This window comes from Arachis ipaensis, chromosome B06, assembly GCF_000816755.2.
Source record: "Arachis ipaensis cultivar K30076 chromosome B06, Araip1.1, whole genome shotgun sequence".
NCBI lineage: Eukaryota > Viridiplantae > Streptophyta > Magnoliopsida > Fabales > Fabaceae > Arachis > Arachis ipaensis.
The window spans coordinates 130277164-130292006 of NC_029790.2; the positions used below are offsets into that span (position 1 = coordinate 130277164).

At 33.6% G+C, this 14843-nt stretch overlaps 1 protein-coding gene across 1 annotated transcript; it reads right to left on the minus strand.

The window, feature by feature from the left end:
• Window positions 12264-12869, minus strand: LOC110263854. Its single transcript, XM_021105701.1, has one exon. The coding sequence runs from the start codon at window positions 12867-12869 to the stop codon at window positions 12264-12266; it is 606 nt and encodes a 201-aa protein (XP_020961360.1).

Sequence of the window (14843 nt, forward strand, 5' to 3'; positions counted from 1 at the left end):
GAGAATATAGAAAACTACACTAACTTTGATGAGTTATGGTAATAAATGGATTTAATTTTTTTTATTTTTATGCGCATTTATAATTATACTGTACTAACTAAGTTCATACACATAATATTCATAAGTTCATATACATAACACTTATAATTACATACAACTAACATCTAAAAATTAAAGATTTAATTACTCTGTTGGTCCCTATAGTTTCGCGAAATTTTCAACTAGGTCCCTATACTTTTTTCCTTTCAATTGGGTCCCTATACGTTATTTTTTTTCAATTTAGTCCCTACCGTCATAAAACCGTTTGAAATAACAGAATATTCCATCAAAAAATCGAATATTCTCATAATTTGGTTAAAAAACCTAATTAAAAACATCTCTATTTTTTTGAAATACCAAAAATACCGTTTATATTTTGTCCCCCAAAATCAGAGAACTCTAACTACCCCTAAGTTATTCTCCTAAGTTCCCAATTAGATTTCTCCTCCGTCGCACTCTGCTGTCTTCCATGGCGTCGTCGTCGTCCGTCGCTGGGTGGTCGTCGTCCCTCTGCGTCGCCCACGGGTGCTCTGTTCTGCTCTGCTCGTCCGCCTTGCCTATTGCATCCCCTCATCCCACCTTGCCTCACCGTGCCTCGGGTGCCTTGTCTCGAATTGTCGCTCCTCGACTATGTTTTGCTGTCTAGACTGGTTCTGCAACAACAGTGATGATTGAATTTTATTTTAGTTTTTCAACTGTTGGATCAGAGGAGATGAAGGGACCAGGTGGCATGTGGGAAAGAAACCAGTCAGATGACTTTCATTTGTTTGAATTGCAAAGATCGGGAGTAGAATGAACATGTGGGTTTCTGTCAGCGTTGGGTAATAATTCTTCTCAATAATGTCTTCCTCCCACTACACTAAGAACGGGAGAAATGTTATGATTAAAACAACTAGTAGTCAAATGGCATCCTCTCCCGATTCTAATGCTTCAGGTACAATGTTGAGAAATCTTGATTGTTAAATTCCTCTAATTTTGCTTATGCTTATTTTTGGTTGCTGCTTGTATGTAATTTGACTTTATTTGATTAGGTAACCAGCATCCTGAATGATAAGGAGAACCAATTGATCTAGTTGTGAAGCTTAGTTTGCTAAAATTAGTTTTGATTGTGCCAAAAAATTTTGATTATGAGTTCTGATTATGTATTTTATCTGTAATTAATTAATTATGTTAGAAATAAGAAAAGAGGTGAGATTGGAGATAAGGTGTTTGATTAAATGCTTTTGAGAGAGTTGAATTGATTATGAGTTCTGATTATGTATTTTATCTATTATTAATTGATTATGAGTTTAATTGATCATTGTCATAGAGGCATACAGGACTCTCAGAGATTATGGTCCTTATCCTGCTACCAGGTTGTGAGAGATTTCCAAGGCAAATTTGCGGTTTATTCCATTTGACAGTGGTTCTAAAACTGCGTTTATTGCTGCAGTGAGTAATCCTTGGTCTATCTATTTCCAAGGCAAACTTGTGGCTGCAGTGGCTTCTTCCGATTGACTTGTTGCAGTTGAAGGGAATTTTGGATTCGGATTTAGTGCCATTGAAGTTGAGGTATATACTGCTGAACACATACTTATGTTTATCTATTTAATTGCCCTTCCATTGTGTTATGTGGATTGATGTCCTTATCTTTAGTTATATTTTCATCATCATATAATAGAATGGTTTTTATTTTAGTCTATACATTATTGTTAACTAACAACTAGAATTAAGATCTTATATGAGTGTCTTGCCATGCCGGAGTGTTCTTTCACTATGAGTGTCTTGCCAGGATCCATCCAAAGGAGGTGGAACTTGTGGATTTGATATATAGACAGAGAGTTTCATGTGCCTTTGTGAGAATGAAAATTCCACTACTCATTGCAAAGGTATCTTACAACCTCAATAATATAATTCTGCCCTTTTAGTAAAGTAATGATCATGAATTGGATTTTGTATGTTATTTTACAGATTATAATGTTGCACAGCACAATACGAGGGCACATGTAATTGCAGGTTGTTACTGCCAATTGAAGTGGTGTATTAATTATTGTTCATAGCAAACTTTTTCAAGTTGAAAATGAGGGTAATGTGTTGTGTCTGCAGGAACAATAACTGGCATTTTGATTTCTGGGGCATTTGGAATTGAAGCAGGTATCTGGTACTTGAAGAAAGTGAGAGCTAAAGCATCAGTAACATGTGAAGTCCAAAGCAATGAGAACATACTCTTCTATCTGATATATAATTCCTTCTTTAGAAAAAGTTACGTTAATAAATTCTTTATCTTGTTGTATTGTATAAAATTTGATTTGTTATATTTTTGGGGATAATTTTGACAATTTATTTTATATATATTTATTACTATTATTTCTGTTTCATTTTATCCGATCCCTTTTTTTAGTATGTTCTTAAGATAAGATATTTTGAAAGTTAAAAAAAAAGAGAAAGATATGCTTTGTTCTATCACCTTTGATGTATCCACATTTAAGTTGAGTAATGCATGCTATATTATCTTCAAACAGAACAGTTGGAGCTATCTTATGATCAATCAGTCCACATGATGACAGAATATATTGGATCATATTCCTGAGCAAAAAACACTCGCGACTAGCTTCATGTATCGCTAGTATTTCAGCTTGATTAAAGGATGTTGCCGCAATCGTCTGTTTTGTGGACCTCCATGATATAACTGTACTACCATATGTGAACAGGTATCCTGTTTAAGATCTCTCTTTGTGTGGATCAAACAAGTATCATGCATCTGCATAGCCAACTAGTTGTGACTTGGATCCATAGGGATAAAACAATCCCATATCAACCGTTCCATGAAAATATCGAAAAATTTGTTTGATTCCATTCAATGTCTTCTGGTTGGAGAGGAACTATACCTTACTAGTAAATTTACTGCAAATGATATGTCAGGTCGTGTATTATTAGCAGGATACATTAGCTCTCCAATAGCACTAAGATATGGTACTTCAGGACAAAGGATATCTTCATTTTCTTCTTTAGGACGGAATTGATCCTTTTCCACATGCGAAGATCTTACGGTCATTGGGGTACTTAATGGATGCGACTTATCCATATAAAATCTCTTCAAGATCTTTTTTGTGTATGTTGTTTGATGAATAAATATCCCATTTTTTGTATGCTCGATCTGCAGGCTGAGACAAAATTTAGTCTTTCCAAGATCTTTCATCTCGAAATCTTCTTTTAGAGTTTTTATAATTGTTGGAATCTCTTCAGGAGTTCCAATGATATTTAAATCATCAACATACACAACAATGATAATGAATTCAGATGCAGATTTCTTTATAAAAATACATTGGCAGATATCATCATTCTTGAATCCGTTTTTGGACAGATACTCAGTAAGATGATTATACCACATTCGTCCAAATTGCTTTAGACCATAAAGATCTTTGCAATTTGATGAGTATAACTCTTGTGAATATTCATTGGATGGTTTAGATATCTTTAGTCCTTCAGGGACTTTTATATAAATATCACGATCTAATGATCCATATAAGTAGGTTGTTACCACATCCATTAAATGTATATACAGTTTATGATATGTAGATAAACTGACCAAATAACGCAATGTTATCACATCCACAACAGGGAAATATGTTTCTTCATAATTTATACCGGGCCTTTGTGAGGAACTTTGTGCTACAAGTCGAGCTTTGTAGTGTACAACTTCATTTTTTCACTTCATTTTCTCACAAATACCCACCTGTATCCAACAGGTTTTACATCTTTTGGTGTATAGACTACAGGTCCAAAGACTTCACGTTTTGCAAGTGAGTCTAACTCAGCCTTCATAGCTTCTTTCCATTTTGGCCAATCATTCCTTTGTCGACATTCCTTGACTATTCTTGGCTCAAGATCCTTACTTTCAAGCATGATATTTAATAATGACACATTATATGCAAATATTTCATTGACAATTGTCTTATTTCAGTCCCATGTTTCTCCTGTAAAGACATAATTTATCGAGATCTCGTCATTTTCACAATTTTCAGGTACCTGAACGTCTTCTGGTGTCAAAATTATATCAAAATTTTAGACAACTGCATGCGTCTTTACTATGTCTTTTTTAACAGGAATAGTATTTACCTCTTTTCTTTTTCGAGAATTTTTGTCTTTGGAACCGACGGGTCTACCACGCTTCTGGTGTGAATTTATTTTAGTGGCCACTTATTCAACTGGGACATCAATTCGAATTGGGACATTTTCTGCTGGTATATAAGATTTGGTTATTCTCTTTGTATCAGAAAATATATCAGGCAATTCATTTTCTATTCTTTGCAAATGTATAATCTTTTGAACTTCTAGTTCACATTGTCCCGATCGAGGATCTAAATGTATCAAGGATGATGCATTCCGATTAAGTTTCTTTTCAAGAAGCTTATTCTCTCTCTCTAATGTTGAAAATTTTGATTCATCAAAATGACAATTTGCAAATCGAACTTTAAATACATCTCCATTTTGTACCTCAAGATACCTCACTATAGAGGGAGAATCATATCCAACATATATATCCAATTTTCTTTGAGATCCCATTTTTGTGCAAGAAGGTGGTGCAATGGGAACATATATCGCACACCCAAATATTCTTAAATGGGAAACATTTTACTGCTGACCAAAAGCTAATTGTATAGGAGAGAATTGATGGTAACTTATTGACCTTAAATGAATAAGTGCCGCGACATGTAAAATAGCATGCCCCAAGCCGATGTTGGGAGATTTGTTTTCATAAGTAAGGGTCTAGCAATTAATTGGAGGTGTTTAATAAGTGATTCTGCTAACCCAATTTGTGTGTAAACATGAGCTACTAGATGTTCAACGCTTATTCCGTTAGCCATAATATAAGCATTAAAGGCTTGGGAAGCCAATTCACCAACATTATCAAGATGAATTGCTTTGATTGGATTTTCTGGAAACTGTGCTTTTAATTGAATAATTTGAGCAAGTAATATCGCAAACGCCAGGTTGCAAGAAGACAATAAATACACATGTAACCATCTTAAAGATGCGTTTATTAAGACCATAAAATATCTAAAAGATCCACATGGTGGATGAATAGGTCCACATATATTGCCTTGAATCCTTTCTAGGAATTCACGAGACTCAAATCCAATCTTTACTGGTGATGACCTTAAAATGAACTTTTCTTAAGAACATGAAGCACAACAAAATTCACTAGATTTAAGAATCTTACTGGTTCTTTAGTAAATGTTCATAAGAATTTTCAATAATTCTCCGCATCATGGTTGTTCCTGGATGACCCAATCGATCATGCAAAGTTATGAATTTATTTGGGCTAGTAATCTTCTGGTTTACAATGTCATGTGATTCAATTGCACTAATTTTGGTATAATATAACCCAGATGAAAGTGAGGGTAACTTTTCTAATATAACCTTTTTATTTAAATCATAAGTTGTGATACATGAATACTCATGATTTCTCCCATTCATTGTTTCAATATGATATCTATTTCGGCGAATATCTTTGAAACTCAACAAGTTTCTTAGAGACTTGGCAGACAATAGTGCATTATTTATTATGAATTTTGTTCCTTTGGGAAACAAAATTATAGCTCTTCCGGAGCCTTCTATCACATTGTCTGAGACAATAATAGTATTAACATATTCTTCTTTTGGCATGAGATGAGTAAAATATATATTACTTTTGAGAATAGTATGCGAACTTGCACTATCCACAAGGCAAACATCTTCACTATATATCCTTGCCATTTTCTTCAAAGACAAATAATAATAATAATAATAATATGAGTAGAAGTATATGCGCATAAAATTATTTTGTTGACTATTTTTCTAAGAAATGCTGTACATAGTATTATATACTAAAAATTTTATTATTATTATTTTAGAATTTGGCACATTTAGTAATTTTGAAATTCATAAATATTTTATTATACATCATATTTAAAATTCAGATGCATAGAAAATAAAACTTAATAATAAATTTCTTACATTATTTATTTACATGAATACTTAACAATCCCACATATTAAACTATTCCATCGTTGATCAAATTACCAATATTTTCTTTAAGATCTTCAAAGAAATCAGATACATCATAATGAGTGGTAGAATTTTCAACATCATGTGTAACAAAATTCGTCTCCTTTCCTTTGTTGTTCTTTTTCAAAGATGCTTGATAAAAATTGACTAAGTGCCTTGGGATACGACAGGCGCACGACCAATGGCCCTTTCCACCACAATGGAAATATGTATCCTCTGTTGATTTATTTTGCGTAGTGTTTTTTTATTTATCCCACTTTTGATGAGATCCTTTCTTGTGAACATAACTCTTCTTCCTTCCATAATTTTTCTTGTTACTAAAATCTTGCCATTTACCTCTTCTGGAGTAATGATTTGCCGCATTTGCTTCAGAAAATGGGGCGGCGCCAGCTGTACGTGCTTCATAATTTTTTAAAAGCAACTCATTGTTGTGTTTAGCAACAAGAAGGAAAGAAATTAACTCAGACTATTTTTTAAATCCTTTTTCTCGATACTGCTGCTGCAAGAGCACATTCGAGGCATGGAAGGTTGAGAAAGTTTTCTCTAACATATCATTATCAGTTATCTTTTTCCCACATAATTTCATTCGTGAGGTGATCGAAACATTGTTAAATTATATTCATTTATGATTTAAAATTCTGTAGACGCAAGTACGTATATTCATATCGGGCTTGAGGAAGTATCACTATTTTTTTATGATTATACCTTTTTTAAGGTCTTTCCACAGATCTGTAGAATCTTTTAGTGCGAGATATTCATTTTTCAATCTTTCGTCAAGATGACGACGAAGGAAGATCATGGCTTTGGCTTTATCCTTCCGGGATGCATTATGTTCAGCCTTAATGGTATCTCCAAGATCCATTAAATCAAGATGAATTTTAGCATCTAGTATCCATGATAAATAGTTGTTTCCAGATATATCAAGAGCATTAAGAGCCCGTTTGGGAAGTAGCTTTTTTTACTTTTGAATTATGAAAAGTCACAATACGCTGTTTGACACCATTTTAAAAAAAAGCTTTTAACTTTCTGAAAAGTTAATTCACAGCTTTTTGAAGAAGTAGAAATATATGACTTCTCCTTCTAGATAAGTCATTCTATCACTTCCGTAAAAAAAATTGACTTCAAAACAAAAAAGATCTACTTTTATTCTTGGCTCTGTAAAAAATATTTTCTGCTTCTATTGAAAATACTGGCCCTCTACCACCATTTTTACGCAAGGTTCCATCTGCTAGAAGTACTGGCCTTCCACTATCATGTTCACGTAATGTAGCATCTCCTAGAAGTATTGGCCCTCCACCATCATTTTCACGTAATGATTCATCTTCAAAGTATTGACCCTCCATGTAAGACTCAGAACTTTTGAAAAGGATTATTATAAACTAATTTCAAATTCAATTATTTTTGTAGCTTTAATTTTAGAAATTTCTTTATTAAAGATAATTAAAGCAAGTTTTAATTAATTGAATTTGAAATAAATTAAGATTCTTATCCAATTTTATAATTATTGAATTATTTTCTATATTGAAATTTTAAAATTGGTAGTTATGAAATAATAAGAATTTTATATGATTTAATTTAAATAATTGATATTTTTATAATTCAATACTTTAAGTTTTAGAAATAAAGGAAATTAATCTTATTATCTTATAATTTCAATTAAAGTATTCGATTTTAAATTAATTAGTATTTTGATCTTTCCTGGTGATACAAATCTTTATAAAATTCTCTTTTAACCTTACGCTACCTTCCTACTCACGTATCTTCTTCGTCCGAGCTCCGATCGCCGCACCGTTTGCGGCCACGCGACCACCGCATCGAGCTTTACGTTTCTACTAAAAAAATTCAATAGGTAAGTCATTAATCACTCTCAGCCACTCCTTTCCTCCAATTTTTGAAATATTGTAGGGGTGTTGAATTTCTTTACCTTTTGATATTTTATGATCCAATTAGCTTGAGAAAAATGTTTACTCTTGCTTATGTGAAGCTTGGGTAAGGTGAAGATACCATAATTCTATTTTAATTTTACTGAATTTGAGTTTTGGGTATTAAATTGGGTATATATGTGTTATGAATGTGTATTAGGTCGTGAATAAATAATTGAAGCTTGAAATTGTGGATATTGGAACTTGGAGGAAGCTAAACACTAGAGTTTTGTTGAGGTTTTGGGGCTGTGTTGATTTTAATAAATTGCCTTGATAATTATGAGAAAAACCGGCCAAGGTATGGTTTAGGTTTCGTGCATTTAATATGTAATGTTCTGTGAAAACTTAGGTTAGATGACCATAGGATAAACTGGAATGCAGGTGTATATTTAATGTTTAGTAACTTGATGATGAACATGTTTGGTTTGGTTTGGTGATTTGATTATGTGGTGGAGATTGTTACTATATTGTTGTTAGAAGTAAACATGGTTGAATTATTGATTATGTGATTACAAGTATGTTGAAGGAAAGCATGATGGAGTTGTTAAAATATGAAATTGTGTAATATTATTGAATGGTGGTTGATAAAATGATGTAGAGTTTTATTGAGTTCTTTTGTTGGCATGTTGTGTTGGTGTTGATAGGTTTGGTAATGAATGGATTGGAGATTTTGAATGAAAATAAGGTTTGAAGAGTTTGCAAAAGTTGGTTTTTGACCGAACTTCGGAAAGGCATAACCTGGATTTCGGACCCTCAATTTACTTCCAACTTGTTTTAAAGTGAAAATTAGATTCACGAAGTTTATGCCATTCGAAGAACGGGTGAAAAATATTTTAAATCGAAGAAGTTATGGGTGTTGGAAGATTATAACCAAAAACTGCTTTCTTTTAATTTTGCAGCTTTGCTACTGAATCTGATTTTTTTTTAAGAAACGTATGTCCACGCGTACGCATGGCCTATGCGTACGCGTGGCATGGAATTTTGGCGATGCCTACGCAACTGGTCCTATGCGTACGCGTGACGTGAAATTTTCACCTACGCGTACGCATGACAAAGGGACGCGTGCGCGAGCTACATTTTTACACTCCTACGCGTACGCGTGAGCCACGCGTACGCGTGGCCCCTGTTCCAGCAAACATAATTTTTGAGTTTTAAACCCTATTTTAAATTTCTAAACCTCTATTTTCATTCATTTAGTTACAAATAATAGTGTTAAACCTTATAATCAGATAAAGTTAGGAAAATGGGATAACTTGGAGGTGAAGTAAAGCTAAAAAGTGATGAATTGATTATGAAATTTTACGGATGATCATGTATGATACTTGGCTTGTTAATCAAATGAGTGGTCATGTATAATACTTGGCTTGAATGATTAAATGATCTGAGATACGAGATTCCCTGGATAAAGTACCGTGGCTTGCCACCACGTGTACCAGGTTGAAAACTCGAGACTCTGTTGACCCTACGATATAAGGGTGATCGGGCACTTATAAATTCCCGGGAACGGTACCCCCATTGAGCGATTTGATATATATATATGAGTAAAAGCTATGCATAGAATTATGGGGATGCACGTCGGGGGACAGTCCAATGGTTTAGCAAACTGGACTTGTCGGGTTGGCTTGATAACCGACAGATGAGACTCTCAGCCATAGAACAGGCATGCATCATGTGCATACTACTTGGATTACTTGTTTGTGCATTAACTAGGTGTGCCTAAGTGTACTTGCCATGTTAAATGTATATTTGTTACCTACAGTACTTGCAACCTTCTTGTGCTTGGCTTTATCTATTTATTTGTTTATGAAAGGCTGACGGAGATGGAGGTATGGAGGAATAGCAGTGTGGGACTTAGATTTAATGTTAAGTTAAGTTAGGCCCAGATACTCTTAGAACACCACCTATTATAGTTTCTGTCTAATACTCTAAGCTTTATAATCTGAGTGTCGGCGTTCTAGGATTGTCTCTGGCATTCCCAGGACCTTATATATTATATGCGTGGCACCTTTACCATGCTGAGAACCTATGGTTCTCACCCCATACTTTGTTGTTGTTTTCAGATGCAGGTCGAGAGGCACCTCGCTAGGCGTTTGGATTTCCGAAGCGGAGTAGTCCCTGGGTTATTTTGACTATCAGTTTGTATATATATACTTAGCTTTCTCTCCAAGAAACTTGATTATTTTGTTCCTCATAGAAGTTAAAGGAGAGTTAGGATCTTATTTCTGTATTTTAGATATTTTGGAATACTTGTATATGTATGTAAATATTCTCCAGCCAGCCTTGGTTTCGCAGGCTGAGTCAGGAGTTAGATATGCTGTATTCTTGGCTCTCTACTCACTCTTTCGCTTATTCATATCCATGATCTATAGGTTTCTTCACACACAAGTTATTCCGTTTCTGGAGCGTTGTGCTTTTTATTTCGCGATTTTGTTTTACCCATTTTTCAAAACTCCTAGTTTATTATATTCTTTCTGCTATTATATAAATGTATTTTAATTTTAGAAGTCGTAGCGCCTCACCACCTCTGTTTTACATCCTAGGTGTAAAACTCTATGTGGTAGGGTGTTACAGCTTTGCCAACCTCCTCTTTTGAGCTAGCGCTTTATTCTGTTCTTATAAAATCACCATTATATCGTCGTCTTCGTTGTACTGCACTGCTCCATATTCAACTGCTAGTTTCCATGCCCTTTTATTTTTGAGCATCTGCTCTTCTCTTTCCTAGCCGACCCCACTTAGTGGGACAAGACTTTGTTGTTGTTGTTGTTGTATCTGCTCTTCTCTTTCCAGGGCCTTTCCACCACTGATGATCCCCTGTTGTCCAGTGCCAATATCCACGCTAGCCCTAGTCTTGCCACTGCCCTCATCACCCTGTTGTCCAGTGCGAATATCCACGGCCGCCCTATTCTCACCACTGCTCTCATCAAGCCTTGCAACAACCAAAGTCATACCGTCCTCTAGTGCATCTTCATCGTTTTCAAGGATCCCATCCCAGAAGCCTACGACATCCTTACCCGGCATTGAACCAGTCTCTTTGGTATCTTCTTCAAATCCATCTTCCCTGGAGGGACCAAGTCCTGTCATCGCCGGCGATGAGTTCTCTGAAGACATAGGAAGGCGGCCTGTTGGCTCCATTTCGGCCGCGTGGTTCCTCACCACAAAACCTGCGGTGCCGCGATCAACCCAGGTTCTCCTCTTCGATATGGTCATTAGCAACTGTACACAACCCAGCAGCATTTGGAGTGCACCCAGCCGGATGGAACCCAACCCGACCCAGACGCATGAGCACGCCTTTATTTTTTTTTTGGTCGATGGATTAGACAACCCCCAATCCTAGGTTACACAACACACACCCACTCACACACCCATTAAAGGTTCTATCACTACCCAGCTATAGCTAGGATTCGAACCTGCGATGTGGCTTCTGTGAGGGCAACATATTGGCCATTGGTGCAATGCCTCGGCCACCATGAGCACGCCTTCTGTTTCCTCATCAGCGTGATATGGGCCTGAGTTTGATGAGAAGCAGCCCATTCTCCCTCCTTTAGCACATGTGCCAAACGCTTTCTTTTTGGGCCAACAATTAAGCCTGTTTTGGTTAGGTTTTTTCCTCCAAAAACACCATTTATTCAGTCCATCAGTAACATAATCCCAATTAACCGTTTTCTCTGATTTAACATCATTAACCAAATTATAATATCCCTTAAAATTAGCAATTCCCTCAACAACAGCATCCGTTGCCTTTGGAGTTTGATTGTTTAAATGTGAATTAATTTGCAATAACTCCATTTATTCAAAATGTTTTAAGGAATTACCAATCTATCTCTATCAATTTCTTCCTCCCTTGGTATTGCCATCACCATCTCAACCACCGAATCTCTGCTTATCACTGGCACTATCGAGCTAAACTGCTTGCACCCAAAGTCTCGCATACTTTTGGGGGACAAGGTTTACCTACATTCTCAAGTTTACACTGCGATCCATAACTCTTTAACTAGGACGTCGAATTCACTAGTACCAATTGTGATGTGAATCCACTCATTGATTATGTATTAAATGTCACATTTTTAAAAGTCTGAATGATTTTTCTTATATTGAAAATTTTTTTTCGAAATTCTTATCTTAATATGAAATATAATAGGTAAAGACCATATATATTTGATATATATCAATGATCTTAGCAACACCAAGTGTTTACATAGAAAATTTATTATTCTTACATTTATTATGGTAGTAAACTAGTAATACATAAAACACTAATTTATTATTAGTCAACTAATAAATTTTGAACCAATAATTAGATATGGCCGTAATTATCTGAAGAACTTTGAATATATCATCAGTGAATTGCGGAAGCGGTGATGGATCCTTGAAATCAGTAGTGAAATGGTGAGAAGATGTTGATGATTGATCTTGTCCATAAGACATACATTCATCATTGTCCGCTACAAGATCATTTAAATGAAAACTCACATCATTATAATCTTTTGCCTTCAAACTTTTTTGCATGGGGTCAATTTCAGCAAGTGCACCATCCTGACCAGTGAATTCTTTTAAGCAAAAATTGTAGAGTTCTTTTGCCTTAGGATCAGTGGCTTTTGCAATCAAAGAGTTGAGAAGGTTTACTGTGTTTTTAAGCTTTGAACGAAGCACTTCAATTGTGTAGTGTGCTAAGGAATCAACGTCTGCTCTTGCTGCACCACCGGGTATTGAGTTTAGAAGATTTGAACAATATGCAACAATTTTAGTTTGGTTGCAAATTTCTTCTACTTTCACAATTTTTTGTGCATTGGAAGTTGCATCAAATAAAAGGAAGGCAAAAACTAAGGTTAAAATCAAAGAATATGGTCTGACATTGTTACCATTGAAATGACGAGCCATGGTGTATATATTAATTTCAACGTTTGAGTTTTGTTGCAATTGTTGGGTTTGGTATGAGTTCTTATATAGAGTTGTATATGGATATTCCATATTTAGATCCTTTAACAAAAAGTTATTTTTTTATCGAAAGAGTAATGTTAGATAGACAAAAAAATTAGCTAAAACTTGCCTTATTTAGCATTAATTAATTGTCGCAACAATTAATGAATGCTAAATAAGGCAAGTTACGACTGTTTTTGGTTGATTTTCTTTGGTTATCAAACATTTCCGTTATCGAAAATGTTTAAATGTTTAATAACAAATAAAATTAATAAAAAAATAATTAAAACTTATCTTATTTAGTATTCATTAATTATGGTTAGAATGAATAAATATGAAATAAAATAAATTGAGGCTATTTTTTATTTTTTTTGCATTACTTTTTTTTTTACAATGTTTTTGACCTTTATTAATTGATAGTTTGACGAAATTAATAGATTGCATTTTTTTATATATATTCATGTAGAAAGTAGAAACATATATATGACTGAATTAATGCATGAAAAATTAAGTATTTTATTAAAATTAAATTATATATTTAATGTATTTTTATCAATGACTTTGGTTTATTTAATACTAGTTTAGATTCTCGTACAATACCATAAAATTTCTATTTAACTTATACATTTTTAGAATTTTTTAAATTTATTCTCCATTAATATATTTAACCTGTATATATTTATTTGTCTCCATAGTATTATCGTAATAATATATTTAGATTTTGAAAAGAGTTTGGTAACAAAAAATTTTTGGTTATATCGTAGAACGTGGAATAAATTTTTTTCATTAAATTCTCATTTGTGACATTTTGACCACACAATTTTGAATTTGGATTTTCTAAATTTTGAATTTTCATTTTAGAGAATAAAGTATGATCTCTCACCCTTGAATAGTTTCTCACTCATGTTTTCTCTTGATCCCACCTATAAAATAAATGGTGAGAGATCACACTTTACCCTCTAAAGTGAAATTCAACATTTAGAGGATCCAAATCCCACAATTTAACTTATTTTAAAAAGTGTAGAATTGTATTCACAGACTGTTTTAAAATCTTGCAGTCTTAAGGCTTAGTTTAGTAAAGCTTTTTGAAGAGGTGCTTGTGCTTTTTAAAAGCTCAAACTCCTCATTTTGTGTTTGGTAAATAAAAAGATCATGTGCTTGTACTTGCAGCTTTTAAAAGATCGGGATACTTTTGAAAGCACCTAAGATAGAACTTTTCAAAGTTGGCTTGTGCTTTTCAAAAATTTAAAAGTCTAATATAACCTCATATGTTAACTAATTTTCAAATTTAATGCTTGCATTTATGTCTATTATAGTATTTTTAAATTTTAAAAACTATTTTACCAAATGCAATTGTTGTTGCTTGTATTTATTAAAAATAATTTTTAATTTGATTTACCAAACATAAATACTACAACTTTTAAAAAGCCATCTTTTAAAAGTTAGCTTTTATAAACTACTTTTAAAAAGTAAAAGCTTTACTAAACTAAGCCTAAGTGTATCCATTCATAGCAAGCTTTAGGTAACAGTACAATCTTTTGGAGTTCATATCTCTCTTTTAAATTTGTTCATAATTCTTGTGGCTCTTTAACAGTCAAGTATTCTACTTTCAATTCCTCATGGAGATGATGACGCAGAAAAAAAATTAGTGCCTTAGTTTTATCTTTACTTGACGATTATTGTACCTCTTTCTTTATGGTATTTCCAAACTTTTTGGATATCAAATGAGTTTCAGCATCAAGCGTCCATTTTAAATAATTTTTGTCGATAAAATCAAGAGCAACAAATTTAAATTTTTACAAATTTGACATGATAGCTCTATAAATAAAAGCAAGTAAATAATTAAGAATAATAATGTTAATAATACATATAAAAAGAAAAGAAGATAAGTAAAATAATAAATAAAAAAATTAAATAAATCAATTTGCTTCAAAT

Excerpts from the sequence above, each read along its gene's own strand:
- LOC110263854 (XM_021105701.1), bottom strand. The coding sequence starts at position 12,869 with ATGGCTCGTCATTTCAATGGTAACAATGTCAGACCATATTCTTTGATT.